The following is a 21,381-nucleotide window of genomic DNA, read 5'->3' on the forward strand; positions in this document are numbered from 1 at the left end:
TCCTGGCTTTATGTCATGAGAGTAAGCAGATTCCAGCCAAAGCGTTTCAACCCAATTTTGCTGAGAATCACTCCGTAAGAGTTTTACAGCCTGTACACCACTACCGGAAGAAACCTAAAAGATCTCTCCTTATGCATTGACAGACAGGAGTTTGAACAAGGATATACACTGTTTGTTTTCAATTTGAATCCATCAGATGACAGTCAAGCCTTGTCACCGGTGATAAATGGCAACTTGAGACTTGAAATGCGTTTCAGAGTACCGCTGCCTCACACAACCACACTGATTGTTTATGCATGTTATGATTCTATTCTCGAGATCAACTCCAAAAGACAAGTTTTGGTCGATTATTACTGAGAGGCTCCATACCTTTTGTATTGAATTATGAACAACCATCAATTGGAGAGTATAATGAGATTACTAGTTGGGGACAGGTTTTTTGGTGTATATGCAGAAGATGAATTAACATTACTCAAACGTTCATTTAAACGCCCTGCATATTTTATTATAAATACAGACTCCAGGGACAAGCCTGGAACTCATTGGCTGGCGATTTCATTAGATGAAAATGGAAACGCTAGTTTTTATGACTCGTTTGGTTTCCCCCCACATTATGCTTTTTATCCTAAGAGTATTGTAACGTTTCTGAAAAAGCATGCTAAACGAGTATCTTTCCATCAAAGACAGCTACAAGCCCTACTCTCCACTGTATGTGGACAGCACTGTATATTTTTTCTGGCCCAGAAATCGCGTGGAAAGAGTTATGATGATGTACTTTCTTTATATAGCTCTAATCAGATTAAAAATGATGCCATGGTCTCGTGTTTTGTAAAACGATTTATCACATGTGTATTGATATGTAAAGCTAGCAATTTTAATCAAACTTCGTGTTCTCTGAAAGCTTTTAACGATTGTCATTTGTGCTCAAAATAATTTCAATAAAACTGAAAATGTTTCTGTGAAAAAGTGGTGTATTGTGCTTATTGTTAAATAAAAACATGAGAGAAAATTAACTTTAAAAACACAATCTTTTATTTATGGTTTGGATTACATCAGAAATTTAACCATGTGGGTGATAAGGCAATTCTCTTCCTTTTCTTCTTTTTCTTAACAATAACATCTTCCTCAGATGATCTCTGGTATTCTCCTGTTTCTCTCGATTCTTTTAATGCTGCTATTTTTATGATGCCTGTATTGCGTGAAAATTCGGACTACTTCTGGATGATTAGCTGCTTGAAAAATAACATCATCCAGTACAATGAGATGACTTTGGTTTGAGGGAAACAAGCTCTCATCTTCAAAAGATTCAGGCAGACCTTCAATGAATTTAATGCTTTTATTTTTCTCTTGAAGCTCAGAATACAGAGGTTGAAAAGATGTATAAACCCACACAACATTGTCAATAAGCTTGTTCAAAACATGTACACAGTTTTCCAATACAGATTTCACAAAAAATGTCTTTCCCGAGCCACTTGGCCCAACAACCATACAGGAAAATGGCACATGAAGTCTGGGATCAAACTCGATTAAAGCAGGTTGAAACATTTAAAAAAAAAAGAAAAAAAAAAAAAGAAAAAAGAAAAGAATAATCAATAACCAAAGGGCAAAGTCAGACCTCCTGGCAGCAATCTACGCTTGTCATAAACAACCCGGAATTTTTTGGGGAATGATGAATTTTCAGTGCAAACCCAGCTTTATTACGAAGGATAGTGTGCTGTGGTGCCTCAAGTGTAGACCCTCCTTCACTGTTATCAATGTAATTGTCAACCAGGTTTTTCACAGATTCAAAGTTGACCCTTTCGCAGACATCATGTGTTTGTGTGATCCCTTTTGCTTTCAAGACAACTTTACCTTTTTTGGTCATATAGCCATAGCTTTTGGGTCCAGCTGCAACAAACTCTGTAATGAAATCATCCTGCTCTAGTTCATTGGTGAGGTCACCCAAATATCTACCTAATTCTAGTTCAGATTGATTTTGTTTGGTGAGATAAACAACACTGTCAGTATCGTAGTAAATTGCTCTCTCCTGCAACTGATCCAAATAACTGTAGAGTTTCATACGCCCATATGAAGTAGTGAAGGCCGCAATGAAGATGTTATCTGTGGAGTTTGGCAATGGGGTACATAGATCGCCATAACACCATTGAATAAGCGCTACATCGTCACTGACAAAAGAGAAATAGGTCACTTTGTATTTTGGAGAAAACATCAGATTAAAGAATTCCTCGGGGTCACTCACCAGTTTGCTCTGTGTGAGATTATTTCTCTGGCCAAATTTTCCCCAAAAAGAGTTTAAACACAGTTTGGCCATTTGTCTTTTAGCTGGGTTTAGTTTTATGTTTTCAGGGTCTAAAGTGATGCCTTGCTTAGCCTGGTAGTCTTTAATGTAAAGCTGTTTATCCTCCTCAGTTACAACATCTGATGGGTAGCCTGAAGCTTCTTGTTTTTTGCGCAGGAAATGATGTACATAGTCTGTGAATATTGTGTTACTCTGTTTCTCAAAGTGCCACACCTCCGTGATTCTACTTATTTGATACCCCTTTTCTAAGGCAAGGTTAAATTCTGGAGTGGTCCAAACCCCTTTGAGTGCTCTCTCCTCGTTGCTATGGTTACACGCCCCCTGTTGGTTGTTCATTTCAGCACAGGTGCGGCAGAGGGTAAAGAGAAGCTTTCCTGACTTAGTTTTAAAAGGTAAAACTGGAAAATAGAGTGCTCTGGGTGGGTATACAACCGCTTTGATAAACCCAAAGTAGTTTTTAGGGTGCTGAAAATTTCGAAAGATTATTTGAGGATGTCCTAAGGGGTAACTACAGGTGCTATTTACAAACGGATACAGCGAGGTAACATCCACATAACCGATTCTCTCCCCAGGGCCTGCACTGCAGCGCAGCTGTGCAGGGCTTGTACGCCCTCCAAAGAGGGCATGGCGGGGGTTCAAAGGTTCTGGCGCTTCGTAATGTTTGAGAAAACTAATTACACTCTGATCAATACGCTTTAACTCGGTCCACTCGTGCTCCCAGATTGTAACAAGACACACATTATACTCAGTTCTCAATTTAGCAAGTCTTTCTTCAGTGCGGCTGTTTAGCTCTGCAAAAGTTAGGTCTAACAAGGGATTAATGTCGGCCTGATTTGAAAAACACTTAACACACCCATGAAAGTAACACCCCAAAAATTCCCAGACATATGGTTTATTATTAATTAGGGCATATCCATCTACATAATAACTACCCAGCTTTTTTTCTCCTTGATTTAGCGCATGTCTGATAAAAACACCTTGCGTGTACGAGAGATATTCTAGCCATTGAATTGAGGCAGAGGAAAATGATTTGACCTGATTACGGTAATTTAGGGGACATGGTATTGCTAAAGAATTGGCTGGCATGAAGTTTGTTAAAAAAGTTTTTAGGCAGGCACTTGCAAGCGTGTTGCGGCTGAAAGGATCTACTCCTGTTTCTTCAATAAACCCGTTTCTAAACAATTTGCAGCCCTCAGCTAGAATCTCAACATCGTTTTCGCAGTATGACAGGGCCTCTTTCATGAAATTGAAGGTACCGGAGCTGACTGAATCATACCATTTGTAAAAATCATCCCTGCCTTTTGTTGTCATTCTCTCTATGCTGTAAGCTGAGGGTGGAGGGTAGGGGCCTACATATTTTAGAGTTTCTCTGGAACTGAAAGAGTGAGGAAAGAAACCCTTTACGCTGTCTGAAAATCCCATTGCTTTTGGGATACCTGACAGAGGCATAGGGAGAAAGCAGCTGGAATCCATGTATCGTTGATTAAAGTCTGGGTCTGTAAAACTGATCACTTTGGATCCTTGCATAATTAAATGTGGTTTTAAGCCTTGTTTAGCCATTCGGGATAAAATAAGGTACCCGTCAAAACCTTTTGCATTATGGGCGATAAAAATACAGCCCTTAAAGAGTGGACGTCTAAAATGAGCGAGAAACTTTTCTGCACAGTCCTCACCAACACAGTTCCAGGATTTACCGTCTAAAGCTTTCGTACAAACCAGAAAAGGAGTGTGCTCACCGGTTTCATTTACAAACGTTTCAAAATCGTAAAAAATCAACTTGTTGTTGTGTTTTGTCTCGCGTTCTAAAACCTGCATGTAGCACTGATGCGTTTGCTGATCAGTGGAGATTTCCTGGCGACAGATTGGGCATTTCCTGTTTTGACATTTGTGAGGTTTTTCGTTTGCTGCTAAATAATAAAGTCTGGAACACTTGACACATTTTTTATAGAGCTGACAGTTGCTGGCGGATCTTTCACGCCTGTCAACGAGTTTTTTATGGCTCTTGAAACAATAGGGAGACCGACAGGTGCGGTTACAATCGCGACACACAATAGGAGAGAGGGAATATTGGTTACAGTCAGGCTGCATACAGACTGAACAGCGAGCAGGACAAAAGTGGGCTAACACGTGGTTGTACCCCATGTAACAATGATTACAGAGATAGTGTGTTCCTATAAATCCTTTTAGATTTTTGATAGCATAGTAATGATTATCAAATAAAAATAAACAAAGCGGTCTTTCTGTATTTGGTGTACTAGTTTCAAATTTACAAAGGCTGCGATCGTGTTCGTTACGGTAAAATACTATAATTTTACATCCGAGTAACCTTTCAAATGTAATTATTTGATTAAAACCAACAGGCGTTTGATCATTTAGACCAGCTTTTTGTTGAATTTCTCTACCGAAAACCTCTGCTTGTTGATCGTTAAAATAGGGGTGCAGAAGGTGGGCAAGACTTATAGCAAAACATAACTTATTTGCAGGGTTATGAACAATATATAAAAAGCGCCTTTTCTTTCTGACAATTTCATTGTCGAGTATGTGTTTAAGCATCCTCTTTCCACTACCGGCTGGGGGTCTAACGATCTGAGCTACAAGCTCGAGCGAGCCCTCGCACATTACTGACCAGTTTGACTGTACCGCCCTGAGAAATAAATTTTCAAATTCACTCAAATCACGATTGTCCCTTAAAATGACTGAAACATTATTCTGCAACTGAGGTCCTATCAACTCTAATTGTATAAGATCATCTGGACGTGCATGGGAGAAAATCCTGTCTGAAATTTCACGGGCCCCGCCCATTACGCCTTGATAATAGTGTGCATAATCAGGTATATCGTTTGGAGGAGGGAAATTCAAAATTTCTCTAATTTGAACGTTATTAAATTTATTTCTGACAACTATAGATGGTTGTGATGAATTGCTGGCGCAGCTCTGGTCTGGATTACCCCCTTGTTGAAAGGGCTGATCGTGAGCATTGTTTATTGGGGGAGAACTGAGCAAATGTGGACTATTGTTGAAACCGCTTAACAACGGTGGGGGTGGACTGTGGTTAACAGACTCACTGCGTGGTGTAGAGCTGAGCGAATGCTGGCTATCATTAAAAATATTTTGATTTAACCTGTTTATTTGACTCAGTAATTCTGGAGGTATTTGCACCTCGTGCTGTATTTGTGCTAAGGCTTCTAAAGCGCTATTTAGAGCTGCGAAATATATATATATATATATATATATATACACGTGTATATATATATATATATATATATATATAGATATATGTATATATACGTATATATATTTTTTTTTTAAAGAATTAGAAAAATAAAAAATAAAAACAATAGAATAAAATAAAACCTTATTATAAGATGAGTTGCACTAATTCAGCGAACAGAGATACAGCTCGAAGAGCGATGGAGGCGAGCTGGTTTCGCTGTCTGCGTGTTTGCCTTGTCCTGAGTGGCCTAATGGTCCTCCTACGCCTCCTTCTGAGATGCCCTAAGAAATTGAGGGGTAAGATGCAAATTAGTTAGTGATGTTTAATAGAAAAGGCGATAGTTTTTTATAAAATGAGAGAAAAAGAAAAAGCGAGAGTGACTGACCTAGATTGGATCTCCGAGGCAGGGACTGTGGATGTCTTGGCCCCGATGCAGGAGGAGAAGCTCCGAAGCCGGGACTGGGAGCGTGTGCCGCGAACAGTTGTTCCCTCTCCCAGGCGGTTAGATTCAGGTTTTTCCCCGAGGGACGCTGGGGAGCTGAAGCTGGGCAAGCCCTTGCAGAAAGCAAGGCCTGCCTCTCGCGGGTCGAGAGACGGATGTTCTTGCCTGTAGCTCGCTCTAAAACCGGTGGTGGTGAAGAACTGGGCGAAGAACTAGGTGAACTCGAAAAAACATAGTTGTCCAAATCCGATATGTCTGAAAAAGTTTGATAAGTTAAAAAGAGGGTTACTGTTTTTGTTTTTCTTGTACAATTAACTGTTAAGAGGGAGAAGAAGAATGAAGCAGACCTACCGATTTGATCGAGATGATCCAAAAGAGAAGAATCAAGCAGGCTTATTTCAGAGTCTAAAAAGAAATAACAAGGAGTATTTAAACAACAGGAAATACAGTAAAATATAAGCATTAATCAAACAGGCTTATTTGAGAGTGTAAAAAGGAATAACTAGGAGTATTTAAACAGCAGGAAATACAATAAAATATAAGCATTATATGAACAGGAGTAAGAAAAAAAAGAGGTACCTGAAGAGAACATGATCGCTGCTAGTGTACTCAATCACTTTTTAGCTCTGAGTGATAAACTGGAGCTTATATATATATATATATTTTTTTAAGTGTATTACAGGTGTTAGACTAGCTATTTTCTGGATGGCTTTGAAAAGCTTTTGAGAGAAAATGGTTAAAAAAAAAAAAGGAAAGCAAGAGTAACACTTACCGATTGATATGCACACAGGTAAAAGTGCCGCCAATTGTCAAGTGGTCTGGAGACCGGGGTATTATTGTGGATTCGGTCTGAGTGGAGGTAGTTGTCCACGCGTCCGAAGTCAGATGGCATGTGAGACAAGACGCCAGTTTTTAACCTGAGCGGGGGGGATCATGAAAATCCAAGCTGAGCGCGATTGGGTGAGCGGGGTGTGAATGGAGCCGCACCTTTGTTATGTGATTGGCAGCGGGGCAGTAAGGTTTACCTGGGAGGTGGAGTTGGTCTCGGGCGCAACCTTTCAAACGAGGTAAGCAGCATTCGGGGATGAGCCGGGGAACGAACAAGAAGGAAAAAGATGCTGCTCTGGCAGCGGTTCGGTGCGAGTAAGAGTGATGTAGGACTTAGACTCTGAGCGGAATTTGAGAAAAAATGCCTAAGGATTTGGTTTCAGGATTTTCCCCTGTTATCGAATATAAGGCTTGGGGATAGGAGGTTGACTACAGGTTATTTCTAGGGGTTTTTTGTTTTACGTATTTTGGAGAAAAAACGCGGAGGGTTTTTGAGGAGTTTCTCCCTGCTTATTTGCCTAAGGATCGGGTGGGACCCGCGGAGATCGCGAGTGTTTTTTTGTGACTCTGAGCAGGGCCGTGCAGAGACGTTTATAGGGGCGGGTGCTCAAAGCTAAAAAGGGGCACATTGAACCAGGCTGAATAACAACAACACACATTCATCAAGAATCTAATATGGGATTGCATCATACTATATCACTGTTGTGAGGCAAAGCAAACGTAGCCTATGTTTTACCTGATGGGTACAATGTTGCTGTTGAGGGGTTGCTGCTGCTCCTGCTGCTGATAGTGCTGGAGGGCTGTGCTGATCTGAGACTGTAGACATTAAAAAGTCCATAGGAGAGATGGTAGCTGATTAAACAAGCGTCATGAGATAATAACAAAATGCAAAGATTGGTGACAGCGCTTGGAACCATAAGGCAACAAAAAACTGAGAAATAAACTAGACCCTGCCTGTGAATCACTCTTTGCCTCTCTTCCATCCCCTCATCTCATCTATCACTCTCCACTTGCTGTCCATCTGAGAACAAGGCACAACTTGCTATTGCAATAAACTATAATTTAATTATCCACACTTAACAACTCTTACACTTAATCTATAATAAAATGATGACAGAAAAATGTTATAGAAGCAAAACATTTCAGTTGTGCTTATTATTATTTTTATACTGGAATACCTCTCCAACAACTGGTACATGTGTTAATGTTACCTGTGCTCTTTGTAATCCAGCTGCTGAGGGATCCACTGCCTTTAGTAGCCTCACACAGCTCCTACTGTTTCCTCCTCATGTCCTTACCAGCCATGTCTGGACAATGTGATATTATGAGTAATAATTCAAAAATCCATATACATAAAACACACACATGCACACACAGTGACATTTTAGACCTCCTTCAGAATACTGTATATACTGTGGGCACAAGTTTCCATCATGGTGCTGATCCAGAATCCTTCCCTTATTATTTATTACTAGAGCTACAATAATAAAGCAATGAGGGAAAAAAAGTAATAAATTTATAATAATGTATTTATGATGATTCCATTTGTTTCACTATCCACTCTGTGCAGGCAGAAAGCTTATTACATTTTTAAACTGTAGAGATACAATAATTTTGCTGCTGTAAAATCAGCATTTTGTCTTATTTAAAATATAAATCTAATATAATCTGTTTCTTAATGTATGTTCTTTAAAATACAGCGTGTTTTTTTAAATATTATAATTATAATAATCCATTATTATGTGGACATGCATATTAGATCGTTTTAAGTGAAATATAAGCCCTCCAGAAAGGCAGGAAAAGCCCTGTAACTTACTTTAAAACTAAATATGTTCCCTAAAACGGTGGACAGAGCTACAGACCCATGACAGCCTTACCCAGTGAGCCAGCAGCTATGACCAGCACTACCTGTGCAGTTAATAAAAGGACAGGTAAAGTTTGTCGTGCTGTTGCACACACAGCACGCTCATTTGTTTCAGTTCGTCAGTTGCCACAACTTACCAACGTGTACGTGATAAGCTAATACTCCTGTGTGCTTTAGACTACAGTGTGCGCTGTACAGCTACTTACTGGTTGTGTCGCATCAGTCTGTGTCTCGGAGTTAATTTGTGTTTCTCCTACAGCTCCGGACCGCAAAAAATGCGCGTGCTCTTTGTGAGCTCGTTCCCGGCTCGTAACCAGGGCGTTCTGCCGTCAAGGGCGATCATTGGTTAATGGTGATCATGTGACTGATGCAAGCCAGATCCTTTTATTTAGCAAAAATGTGATTAATAGTTAAATATTATTGTTGAGGGGCACAGACAGGACTCCACACGCACACACACATTTAAAAAAAAAAATAATTAAAACTTAACAAAAAAAATTGCCTCAACAAAAGGGCACTTTGGGCACCCATCAGGAAAGGGGCGGGTGCTCAAGCCCCTTCCGCCCCCCCCTCTGCACGTGCCTGACTCTGAGTTTGATTTTAAATTTCTTTGTTCGGATAAAAGAAATGCATATAAATTGAAATAAAGTTTTCCCACAAGGCATGCACCCTGTATGTCTGGCCATAGTGAACGTTACAAAAGCACAAGTTTAACTAAGCACATTTATACTGGTTTAACACATTTTCACCCATAAACACGGAGCCCCACAGAAGCACGGTCCCAGACACAGGCGCGCGCACGAGCGCGCCTAGACACACAGGCGCGCTCGTGCGCGCACTGTGCACTCATGCGCTGTCATGCGCTGACCCACCACCAGATGGCGTTTCTTTAGGAAAAAAAGGAAAAAGTTTTTTAATGGATTAAAAAATAAAAGAATGCTATTTGATATAAAAACTTTGTAAAATAATCAATTAGTTCTTTTTTGGGGGGAAGAAAAGCAATGAACTAGCATATTTTGGATGAATATCATAATTTTATGAAAATCATAATTTTTATGAATATCATATTTTTATGAATATCATAATTTAATTAATATCATAATTTAATTACTTCCTGAGCTCATGAATAATTCATTAGAACCTAACACTCAAAAAGCTCATGAATATTTTTGACATAAGGGGTATAATATCCCTCTCTCTCCCGTGCTGCGTTGACGTCACCAAAGACAATGTGAGTGCTGACGTGGTGGGGGAAACGTGAGCAGGCTGCAAGACATCACTGTGTGAAGGCTATAATGTAAGTCAGCACATGTTGTCCTACATACAAACACATACAATCTCTATAATTTTCTGTCTTTTATTTCCAGTTTTGACACAAAAAATGGAAAACAACTTTGTGCTGATCCAGACGCTCAGTGGGTCAAAGATCGTAAGTCGTGCTAAAAGAAACACACACAGAAATAAATGCAAAGTATTTACAGAGAAAAACTGAAGCTCCTGCTTGTCTGTTTTTCCTCTCTAGTCACTGCCAAAATGAGGAAGGTGTGAAGTCTGTCTGCTGCATCAGTATTTCCAGTATTTCCATCACCATTAAAGGCTTATTCAAACCAGAGCGCTTTCTCAGCCTGACTGTCTTAAAACTTTCTTTTTTGCATTTGTAGATTAATTTTTACTCTTACCTGTGGAGTAACCCTGTATTGTATTTATGCTGTTGAGTTCATTGTTTTTCAATTGGTCATTTGAGCTCAGGGCCCTGTTTCAGAAAGCCGGTTTAGAAAACTCAGAGTTAAAAATGATACTCAGGGTTGAGTAACCCCGAACTGTCCAACTCGGAATATTCGGTTTCAGAAAGGCTGATAACAATTAGTTCAATCAACGCGGAGTTGCTTTAACCCCAAGTTAAGCGCGCGCACGAGGATACATAAAGCCCTGATTAGTGGAGCACAGATTAAGCGAGTCACCATGGAGACGGAGGGAAAGAAGGCGCGGTCAATGTATTTTACAGCGCTTGAGGCCGAAATTCTGATGGCAGCATATGCCGATAACATGCAAATTTTGCGGAAAAAAAGTAACACAGCCTCAGCTGCAAAAGAAAGGGAGCATGCATGGCAAAACATAGCCGACAGAGTCAATGCGTGAGTGTTAATTTAAACATTGATCTAGGGATTTCCACCCATTTAACACGTTATTTTATTATATTTAATTTTATTTTATATTTTATACATTTTATTTTGTGATGTGATGTGAGCGCAGGTGCAACCCAACAGGCCCCAAACGTTCCTAGCAGCAAGTAAAAATGAAATATAAAAATATAGTCCAAACAGGTAAGGTGTAATTGTATTATGAACCATAGTGCTTGGTCTGTTTGTCCTATGTAAATCAACTGCAGTTAGAGGCTACATTAATTTTCTTTCTGTAAGCGCTTATTGAAATTATCTGAGCACATTACAAGTACATATTTGCTTACTCTGTATGCTCAAATGTGACCCGTTATAGCCAACAGAAAAAAAGCGGAGGCCCGAAAAACAGGTGGGGGTCCTCCACCACCACCACTCACAGAGGCTGAGCAGTTGGCCCTCAGCCAAAACAGTGGGCGCCCTGTGGCTGAAGGCATCTCTGCGGGGACATCCTCTGAGTCAATAACCCCGCAAGACACAAGTGCCTACATAAGAGGTAAATTCAAAATAATACATGATGTGCATACATCCTTTCTTCACAGTCACCTTTGCAGTGCTACTCATTCATTTGATAAACTCTTTACCATAATGAATTATTTTGTAGTGAAGTTATTTCCCTAATGATTTTGCCTTCCCTCAGTCTTGGTTGTCTTTGAGAGCATAATGACAATGAAGTGTAAGGTGATTGGTATATGTTTGTTCATTGCCATTTGGTCCCTTGTAAGTTATAAGTGACCTGTATAAACCTCATATTCTATCAGTTGATGGTGATGGTGTACTGCATCTGGTGCAGCCTCCTGTTGAGCCAGACCAACATGCAGTTGTGAGTACTCTTAATGCTCCACAGATCATATGAGTTTACAGTAGAACAGCAATGTTGTTAATTTCTTTACTACAGGAAAATACTGAAGAAACATTGACAGCTGTTACAGAGGAGGAAGCAACAGAGACACTTTATGAGGTTTACATCTTACAATGGAAAATATAACAATTGAATAAAATGTGGTACTATAATAAAACCATGGACTTTCTATGTCTCTAACAGAGTGATGATGGAAATGCAGAGGAAGAGGGTCCAGCCACTTTTCCAACAAACCTTTCCTCAGTAAGATGTTCAGCACTGATTTACAACCAACCTAAGTAGGCATGTACTATGAATGTCAATGCTATTTTCTGTGTTTCAATAGCTCCCTGTAAAGCAGCTGTACAAGACCTATTTGATCAAGAAAATAAAAAAAATGCGACTTGGAAATGGAACACTTCAAGCAGCAGATCCAAAAGACCAAGATTGAGATTTTACTGCTGGAACATCAGTTAAGGGTGGGTGAAGTGGTCAGAGATGGACAAATTATTTCAGTGTTTGAACAACATAATAATATACTTATTAATACTTTGTGTACAGGAAATACAGGCGACCAATAAAGCCAGTTGAACAAAAGATCTGTTTATTCTTCATTCAACATGTTGAGGTGATGGGTCAAAGGAAATGACTGCTCTTCCATCTTGTATGTCCGTGGGAGGGTCAGGATGTTCATGGTTTGGATCACTGCGGATGTTTGGTTCAGAAGGACAGTGTTCTCCTCTAATTGTGGCAATGTTGTGAAGAATCACACATGCCACAATAATGTCACATGCCCTTTCTGGGGTGACCCTGAGTCTTTGAAGGCACTGGAACCGGGCGTTAAGCATTCCGATAGTCATTTCAACTCTGGCTCTTGTCCTGCAATGAGCCAGATTATATCGCTGCTGTGGGCCCGGTTCAGGGTCAGGGTAAGGGGTAAGCAAATAGGGTAAACATGGATACCCCCTATCACCAAGCAAGTAGCCAGTGAACTCTCCTAAGACAGAAGGATACACTTCAGTTCAAATGTCCCTGTAGCAATTGGTCTTTATATATTTTAAAGTATTTTCAACTCACCATGTCCAAATTTTGTGCTCAGTGTACATTCACGAAAAATTCGTGAGTCATGAACAGAGCCTGGCCACTTGGCTTCCACATTTGTGATAATGTTGGCAGCATCACATATGATCTTCACAGTGCAGAGAACACAAATTAGCATCCATTACCATAATGAAATAATGTGTTAGTTTGAAATGCTACAGGGAACTATGTACCTGTACATTAATGCTGTGGAAAGACTTCCTGTTCACATAGTCTCCTTCATTTACTGAAGGAGCAATGATTGGAATGTGAGTGCCATCTATACAGCCAAGCACGCCTGGGAACCCTGAAAATAAATGTAAAATTTAAGTAGTAGTTCAAGTATCACCACATCATGAATTAAGTTTTGTTCATCCTGATACCTGCAATTTTGTGGAATCCCTCTTTGATAAATTTTGTGGGTCTATGACCGGGGAACACCACAAACGAGTACAGGAGACGTTTCAGTGCAACTGTCACATTCCTGACTGCCCGACAGACGGTAGCCTTGGAAACGTGCTCAGCGTCACCAATATTATACAGAAAGCTCCCGTTTGCAAAAAAACGAAGTGCAATACAAATAATATGTACAGAACTGAGAGAATGTCCGCGATGTGTCACATGAGCAATATAAGGCCTGAGGATGTTATTCAAATAAATTATAGATTGTGCTGAAAAACGGTAACGTTCACACAGAAAATCATCAGGAAATGATAAAATGTCCAAACGCGCTCTAATCACTCTCTCCCGGCGGAGAGCTCTGCGGAGAATTTGGGCTTCAACATCTACTGGCTCTTCAAGGAAGGGCCACGCCATGTCTGACACTTCCTACAGTCAGGTTTCAGACAAAGAGGCGGAGAAAGTCAGGGTTAGTTGAAGTAAACCTGCTAGGGGGCAGGTTAGCTTCACGGAGTGTGTCGTCATAGTAACTCACTCAGAATTAATCTAAACTCGCTTTGTGAAACCGAAAACCCAGAGTTTTCGTTAACTCAGGGTATACTTACTCAGAGTTTGCACTAAACCGGCTTTCTGAAACAGGGCCCAGGTTTTATTTGTCTTTTATTTTTTGTGCATTATGTGTTTATGTGAAGAACAATGTGGTTGTGAAAAACAATATAAAAATAAACTTTTGTATTATTGAGCAAATATTTCTTGCTGTTGTTTGAATCCCCTATTGCATTTCACTAGTGTTTTAAGTGAGGATGCTCGCTGAGTAGACTGTCCAGGTTTTTTATAAAACTTTATCTTTTACACAAGTTCATGCATGCAAAACATCATCTCAGTTTGCCAGTATGTTAAAGAAATACTCCTTTAGTTAATCAATAAAATGTATCAGCACAACTCTCCAGAAAAGTTTTGTTAATTCACAGAAAATATCTTGTTTTTTTTCTCTTTTTTTATTCCTGTGGACGCATTGTGAAAAAGAAATTTCTATAGTAGTCTTTTTTTTTTAAATGTTTGTCTGTTTCTTAACTACTTTGATGTAGCATGAACAGCCATGGGCAGGTCTGTGACAGAAGACCTGGAGTTTTTGTTTTGCAGATTCGGCCTTCAGGCCTCATGTTGAAGATCAGGGGGTCAAACATTTACAGTTTTTTCTGAATGCTTAAACCCTAACTGTGATTCTTATAGCACAATTTCTAAAACTATTAATACTTATAGCAAAACCACTCACTGAGTTTGCAAAACTAAAAGCACAAACACTGCTTTGCACTCAGTTTGCCATTTTGTAACACACACTTTGCAAACCTGTAGCTACAATCCACTGCACAGCACTCTTTTTGCAGAACTGTAAACACAACTCACTGCTTTACACTCAATTTGCAAAGGATCAACACACTCCTAGCAAAACTATACACATTTACGGCCATTATTTACACTATTTTGCCAACTGTCTGGCACACTGTCACATGTGAAAACTTCTTTAGATAATTAGTTCACTTTGCAATCAGCCTAAGCACTATAATACAGGTAAGCTGTGTGTGTGGAGTACAATGGAGGGAGCAGGAAGAGTGAGAAGTAGAGGAGGCCAAGGAAGAGGACGTGGAGGTGAAGAAGTAGGACAAAGAGGACAACAAGGACAAGGAGGAGCAAGAGGAGGACGAGGAGGGGGGAGAGGAAGGGTAAGAAGAGTAAGAAATAGAATTGCTGATGACATCGGAGCTAAAATAGTGGACCATGTCATCAACCATGGAATGACCCTGAGGGAAGCTGGCCAACGGGTTCAGCCTAACTTGAGCCGCTACACTGTAGCAAGCATCATAAGGACATTTTGAAATGAGAGTCGGTTAGTACAGTCACTTTGCACTAAGATTTGTAGCACTGCCATGCTAATGAGAAACACAACAGTACCATACATGCAAAAATTCTGAAATTGTTACTTTACAGAATTGCTAGATGTCCAGATGTTGGGGGCAGAGGCAGAATGTTCACTCCAGAGCAAGAGACCCATATAGTGAACATGGTGATTGTCAATAATGCAATAAGACTGCGCGAAATACAGCAGCGCATAATTGATAATGACACCATCTTTCAAATTATACACAGTGCAAGCATTTCTGCACTAAGTCGTGTACTTGCGCGCCACAGAATAAGAATGAAGCAAATTTATAGAGTTCCTTTCGAGAGAAACACAGAACGTGTAAAGCAACTGCGATATGACTATGTGCAGGTAAGCTAGTGTCATTGGTTCTGAATTTGGAAGTGCATACTGTAGTGCTGTGCATGGGCCTGATGTGTTGCATTTGTTTTGTCTTGTCCAGAGAGTGATGGAACTAGAAGCAGATGCAATGGGACATGAGCTACTTTTTGTGGATGAGGCCGGTTTTAACCTCAGTAAAACCAGGAGACGTGGCAGGAACATTATTGGACACCGTGCCATTATCAATGTCCCAGGACAACGTGGTGGTAACATAACCATGTGTGCAGCTATAAGCCAAAATGGTGTTGTTCACCATCATGCAACCATAGGCCCATACAACACTGCACACATTATTGCATTCCTGGACACCTTGCATGACATGCTCACTGTTCAGAGACCAGAGCAGACCCGATATGTCATCATATGGGACAATGTTAGTTTCCATAGGGCTGCTTTGGTCCGCAACTGGTTTACAGACCACCCATCCTTCATGGCACTCAACCTCCCTCCATACTCTCCATTCTTAAATCCCATCGAGGAGTTCTTCTCTGCCTGGTGCTGGAAAGTGTACGACCGTCATCCTCATCAACAGGTAGCCCTTTTACAGGCAATGGAGGAGGCATGTGGAGATATTGACCAGGCATCATGTCAGGCCTGGATACGGCATTCAAGGAGATATTTTCCCCGGTGCCTTGGACTGGAGGATATCGCATGCGATGTGGACGAAATTTTGTGGCCGGACCCAGAAAGACGACATGATGTAGGCTGATTGTCTTTTTTTCCCCCTTTTTTTTGTGAAATTCCTATTTTGTGTTCTGACTTTGTCTTGGTTTTGATGAGTGTGAATAAACACCAATACTTGATGTTTGGATCCTTGTATGTTTACATGACACTATGACAAAAGTGTGACCTCAAATTGACATCGACATCTGTACACAGAGAATGCAAAAGCCAGATATGTTTTGTATTCATACCATCAGTGTGCAGTTGGCGCATTGTGTGCTTAGTAGATGATGGCTTGTGTGTACTGTTTGATACGAAAACACCATTTTTACGAAGGTGTGAAGAGTTAATCTAGCTGTGTTCGCTTTTGCAAGAGAACTACAATGTTTTGATAATTGGGTGACAGGTTTTCTTACTTGTGTGTAGAGTTTTGCAAAAATAGCCAATAGTTACAAAAAAATGTGCTTAAGCAATCAGAAGAAACTGTAATATGATGGCTTGTGTTAACTGTTGGATACGAAAATACCATTTTTACAAAGGTGTGGAGAGTTAAGCAAGGGTTATTCGCTTTTACATGAAAACTACAATGTTTTGCTGATTGGGTGAAGAGTTTTCTTATTTGTGTGTAGAGTTTTGCAAAAATAGCCAATAGTTACAAAAAATGTGCTCAAGCCATTAGAAAAAACTGTAATCATTTGCGATGTGATATTCCGTTTAACACCAGTTCAGGTACATCATGTAAATCACAAACTCCGACATTAGCGTTGTGTTCCATTAATGACAGTACCTTACTCTAATACATTTCTCATACGTCAACATCATTCTGTTTATACATCACATCACTTGTGCTCACCTGCAAATACAAAACACATGCACTTCAGTTAGCGTAGCTGCACTCTGCAGGCTATCTGTGCAGTAAAACACACAGGACCCCAAAGCTGCCCGATACAGTGCCTGCGTGAGCACCACCCATGGGAATCATCATTGACCAGAATATTCTAGCTGGATTGCCAGTGAGCACAGTATGTGTCAGAAATAGTAATAAAGAACTGAATGCATAACGTAACAATGATAAGAATGCATGAAATTATGGAGGGGGGGGGCAATATCTATTACAATACTTCCATCTGTGTCCATCCATTACATGAGTCCCACACTCTCCCCTCCAAAAATGAATGTCGTCCCGACATTAGAGATTTCCCAGAATACATGTCTTCAACAGAAGGTTACAGCAGTAGCTTCACTGGGAGTCAGCCTCTAAAGATACTTTCTGTCCGGTAACAGTTTTTGGCATGACATACATCTCCCCTTTATGTCATGTACTAGCAACAGACACTACTGGCCAGGCAATGTCTGTAAAGTCTCTCTGCCACTCAGGCGTGCTCTGTATCAGACTGAAGGTGTAGACCTAACACTCTACCATGTAACCTTTTACACAGACACACATTTACTGCTGTATATCCCACATACAAGCCGGTATCCCTCTATGTGTAACTAGTCTGGTTCTGGTACTCCCTGTTTAACTCATGTGAACTATCAAACTAATATATGCAGTTGTTGCTCTGTCAAATTTGCTCTTTTTAACATTTGCTACTGTGAACACTTCCCTTTCTGTTTAAACTGTCACCACAGTAAACTCAACATGTGACAATGAACTTAGTTTTTTTCTTAGCTGTGGACATCATTTGTTTCTGTTTATGACTGACGGCTGACCTAAGGTGTCATACGTGAGTGTCTTGGGTGGATTTCTGCATCGAAAAGGATACTTTCTTGTGGGAACTGGCTGTGAGTTGGGCTCTCCCTCGTCTTCTTCATCAGATGACGACACCTGTTCTTGACTTCTTCCGTTCTCCTCCCCAGACAGCTCACTTCGCCCTGCCTCCTCCTCCTCTGCACTTGACTCCAGTCCCCCTTTCTCACCCTCGTCTAGGCACTCGCTGCTGACACCACCACTTGACAGTTCTCCGTTAGCTTCTTCTGGCTGGAACTCCTCTGCCTCTGCCCTCAGCTGACTTCTGATCTGGGTGGGTGATTCTGCAGATTGTGCGGTGATAATTCCCCAGTCACCCTCATCCTCTGAACTGCTGCGTGGTCACTCTCCTGCTGCTTTTCTTGGGTCTTTCCTTTTCTTTGTTGTTTGGCATCCTCCTTCCCATTCTTGTTTTTCTCCAGCTTCTCCTCCTGAACGGGGAGAAAGTCACAGGGCAGTAGGAGGTTCCTGTGCAGAACCCTCACTTTCCCTGGTCCTCTCTCTGGCTGTACGGCATAGACAGGGCTATCTTTGTGCTTTCTTTCTAACACAACATGTACTCGCTCCTCCCAGTAAGACCTTAGCTTTCTGGGCCCACCCCGGTCTCTGAAGTTCCGTACTAGCACTCGACATCCCGGTTGCAGTTCTACTCCATGAGCCTTCTGATCGTACTGCCTTTTCGCTCTGTTCCTCTCTTTCTGAGCTGTTTCTGATGCCAATCTGTATGCCTCTTGCATCCTACTTCTCCACTTACGGACATAATCACTGTGAAAAGTACTCTGGTCACCTGGAACCAGGCCAAACATGATGTCCACTGGTAGGCGGGGGTTTCTGCCATAGAGAAGATAATATGGGGCATATCCTGTTGCTTCACTGCGTGTGCAGTTATACGCATGCACCACTTTGCTCAAGGAGTTTTTCCAGTCTGCCTTGGCTTCCTCTGCCAGGCTCCTCAACATGGAAAGGAGTGTCCGATTAAATCTCTCCACCTGACCGTTCCCCGCTGCATGGTAAGGTGTCGTGCGTGACCCCTGGATACCACAGTACCTTTCCAGCGTGGCAAACAGCTGGTTCTCGAACTCCTTTCCCTAATCATGATGTAACTGGGCAGAGAATCCAAATTTGAGCACAAAATCTCCAAAGATCTTTTCTGCTGCTGTTCTTGCTGACTTGTTGGTGCATGCGTATGCCTGTGCAAACCGGGTGAAATGATCCATCATGACTAGAATGTACTCATATCCTCCTTTACAACTCTCCAGATGTAGGAAGTCTATTGAGACCATCTCAAAAGGGTATGTGGTGACAATGTTGACCAACGGTGCTCTAGTTGGTTTGCCTGGACATTTCCGTTTCAAGCAACTGCACACCTTGGTCACATAATGTTCCACATGTCTTTGCATATGTGGCTAATAGAATCGATCACGGACCAAGGCGAGTGTCCGCTCCACTCCGAGATGTCCCATCTCCTCATGGAGCTCCTTGTACACCAGCTGATGAAATTTTGTGGGTAACACTAGCTGAGCTCGAGCAGCGGATTTCCTGTACAGGATGTCGTCTTTGTCAAGGTACAGCTTACTCTTTTCCCGGCTTAGAACTGAAGTGTCTTCACCCCTGTCTCTTCCTCTCCAAGGAGGCCATTGTCCTGTCATAACATATTCTCGCACCCTGCCAATGACTGGATCATCCTCCTGTGCTTTCTTTAGTGTCTCTTTGGAGATCTCTGTCACTGGGGCCAGGTAATAGTTAGTTTCTGGAGCTGTTAGAGTTCTCGACCCATACCCAATGACAACCAGTTTGCCCTGCTGTCTCTGGTACAGGACTGCACCAAGCCCTTCTTGAGAGGCATCGCAGTGCAGCACAAATGGTCTTTCGAAATCAGGGTATGCCAGGAATGGTGGACTCAGCAGGTGTTCTATAAGCTGGCATAGCACTGCCTGGTGTTGTTCCGTCCATGTGATTGGCTGGCTTGAGTGGAGTTGGTCTGATTTTTTCCGTGTTCCTTTGTGCCTGATTACCGTTGATCTTCTGTCAGTAATCACTTGAATCTTTCCGATTGATAGCAGCTGGTATAGTGGCTTGGCAGTGCGTGAGAAGTTTGGAATGTAGGGGCGGTAGTATGACAGGAAACCTAGCATTTTCCTTAGGTCTCCCACAGTCTCAGGTTTGCGGTTTTTTAGTGCTTGCACTGGTGCCAATTCAGCAGGGTCCATGCAGTAGCCATCTTTGGATACAATCTTTCCCAGGAATTTCACCTTGCCCTTAAACACTTCACACTTTTCTGGGGTCAGCTTCACCCTGTGCGCTTGATAGCGGCGCAGGACCTCCCTCAGATCACGCAGGTGGTCCTCAAATGATCTGCTGTGGACCAAATTGTCATCCAGATATGGCTGAGATATTTCATCCCTCAAGCCTGCAAGGCACTCTTCCATACTGCGCTGGAACTCTGCTGGAGCCGAGGACAAACCAAAGGGAATCCTTACCCACTCATATAAGCCCCAAGGTGTGATAAAGGCTGTGAGGGGGTCTGCTACTTTCCTCCAGGAAACCCTGGTGGTACGCCTTGCCCTGGTCCAACACTGAGAACCATGCACTCCCAGTCAGGCTGTTTAACATGTCTTGAACACGAGGGATGGGGTGACGGTCAGGAATGGATTTCCAGTTCAACTCACGGTAATCCACGCAGAGACGCAGACTTCCATCCTTCTTGCGCACGCAGATGATGGGGGATGAGTAGGGGGATCAGGATTTCTGAATCCATCCTCTGTTCAACAGGTCCTCCAAATACTCCTTCACCTCCTTGTGGAGTGGCTTGGGGACTGAGATGTATGTGCGTCTTACTGGGGTTGTGTCATTCAATCTGATCTTTAACTTCAGGGAGGGGATGCATCCCACATCGCTCTCATCTTTTGAAAATGCAGCACACTCTTCACGCAGGACTTTTCTCACCTGCTCCTGCTGATCTGGGGTCAGGTGATCAACCGACACAGGTGGGTCCCATAAATCTTGGCTGCAACTGCCCACCTCTTCATACTCCCCTTTGTGCTGTTCTGGGGTGCTGACGGTGCTCCCTGTGTTTTCACTAGCACATGTCAACTTGCCCATGTTTTCAGCACTTACTGGTCTTACGTCTACTGGGTAAATAGCCTTCACTTGCTGTAGTCGTCCCAACACTGCATGAGGGAGGAGGGTGATGTCATGGCTGCCGCCATTCATGACCGGAAGAACCACCCTGGACCGGGTTCCCCTCTGCAGGCCAATGACAGTTTCATTCAGGTTAACCCCCTCTGGTAGTTTTGAAATGTCCTCTGGTTCAAAAAGAACCTCCTGTTTCAGGGGGAGGGGACCTGTCCTCACACTGCACTTAACCTCCCTGCTTTGTCCAGCTGGAATCACTATCTTTTGTCTCTCAACTTTCACCACACCCTCCTCATCATTTTTGTGGCAGTGCTGCATGATGTTAATTAGCACTTCTGCTTTCTTACAATCAATTGAGAAGGCTTCCTTTACCACAGCAGGTGTAAC

At 41.9% G+C, this 21,381-nt stretch overlaps 2 protein-coding genes and 2 long non-coding RNA genes across 5 annotated transcripts in view; 2 read left to right on the top strand and 2 right to left on the bottom strand.

Annotated features, from left to right (window-relative positions):
• chst8 (carbohydrate (N-acetylgalactosamine 4-0) sulfotransferase 8) overlaps positions 1–21,381 on the bottom strand; it is a 409,028-nt gene that overhangs the window by 170,857 nt on the left and 216,790 nt on the right. The gene's annotated exons all lie outside the window — the stretch shown is intronic.
• Positions 5,704–6,640, bottom strand: LOC112847048 (uncharacterized). The gene is made up of 3 exons (XR_003220359.1): positions 6,307–6,640; positions 5,899–6,210; positions 5,704–5,794 (listed from the first exon to the last, which is right to left on the bottom strand). It is a non-coding gene; the product is annotated as an uncharacterized LOC112847048 (long non-coding RNA).
• On the top strand, positions 9,889–10,337 carry LOC109202729 (uncharacterized). Its single transcript, XR_002062647.2, has 3 exons — positions 9,889–9,944; positions 10,015–10,076; positions 10,170–10,337. It is a non-coding gene; the product is annotated as an uncharacterized LOC109202729 (long non-coding RNA).
• LOC109202686 (uncharacterized) lies at positions 15,282–16,270 on the top strand. Its single transcript, XM_019360619.2, has 2 exons — positions 15,282–15,416; positions 15,508–16,270. The coding sequence occupies exons 1-2, from the start codon at positions 15,342–15,344 to the stop codon at positions 16,153–16,155; spliced, it is 723 nt and encodes a 240-aa protein (XP_019216164.1). The 5' UTR covers positions 15,282–15,341; the 3' UTR covers positions 16,156–16,270.

The sequence above is a fragment of the Oreochromis niloticus genome, linkage group LG1 (genome assembly GCF_001858045.2).
Source record: "Oreochromis niloticus isolate F11D_XX linkage group LG1, O_niloticus_UMD_NMBU, whole genome shotgun sequence".
NCBI lineage: Eukaryota > Metazoa > Chordata > Actinopteri > Cichliformes > Cichlidae > Oreochromis > Oreochromis niloticus.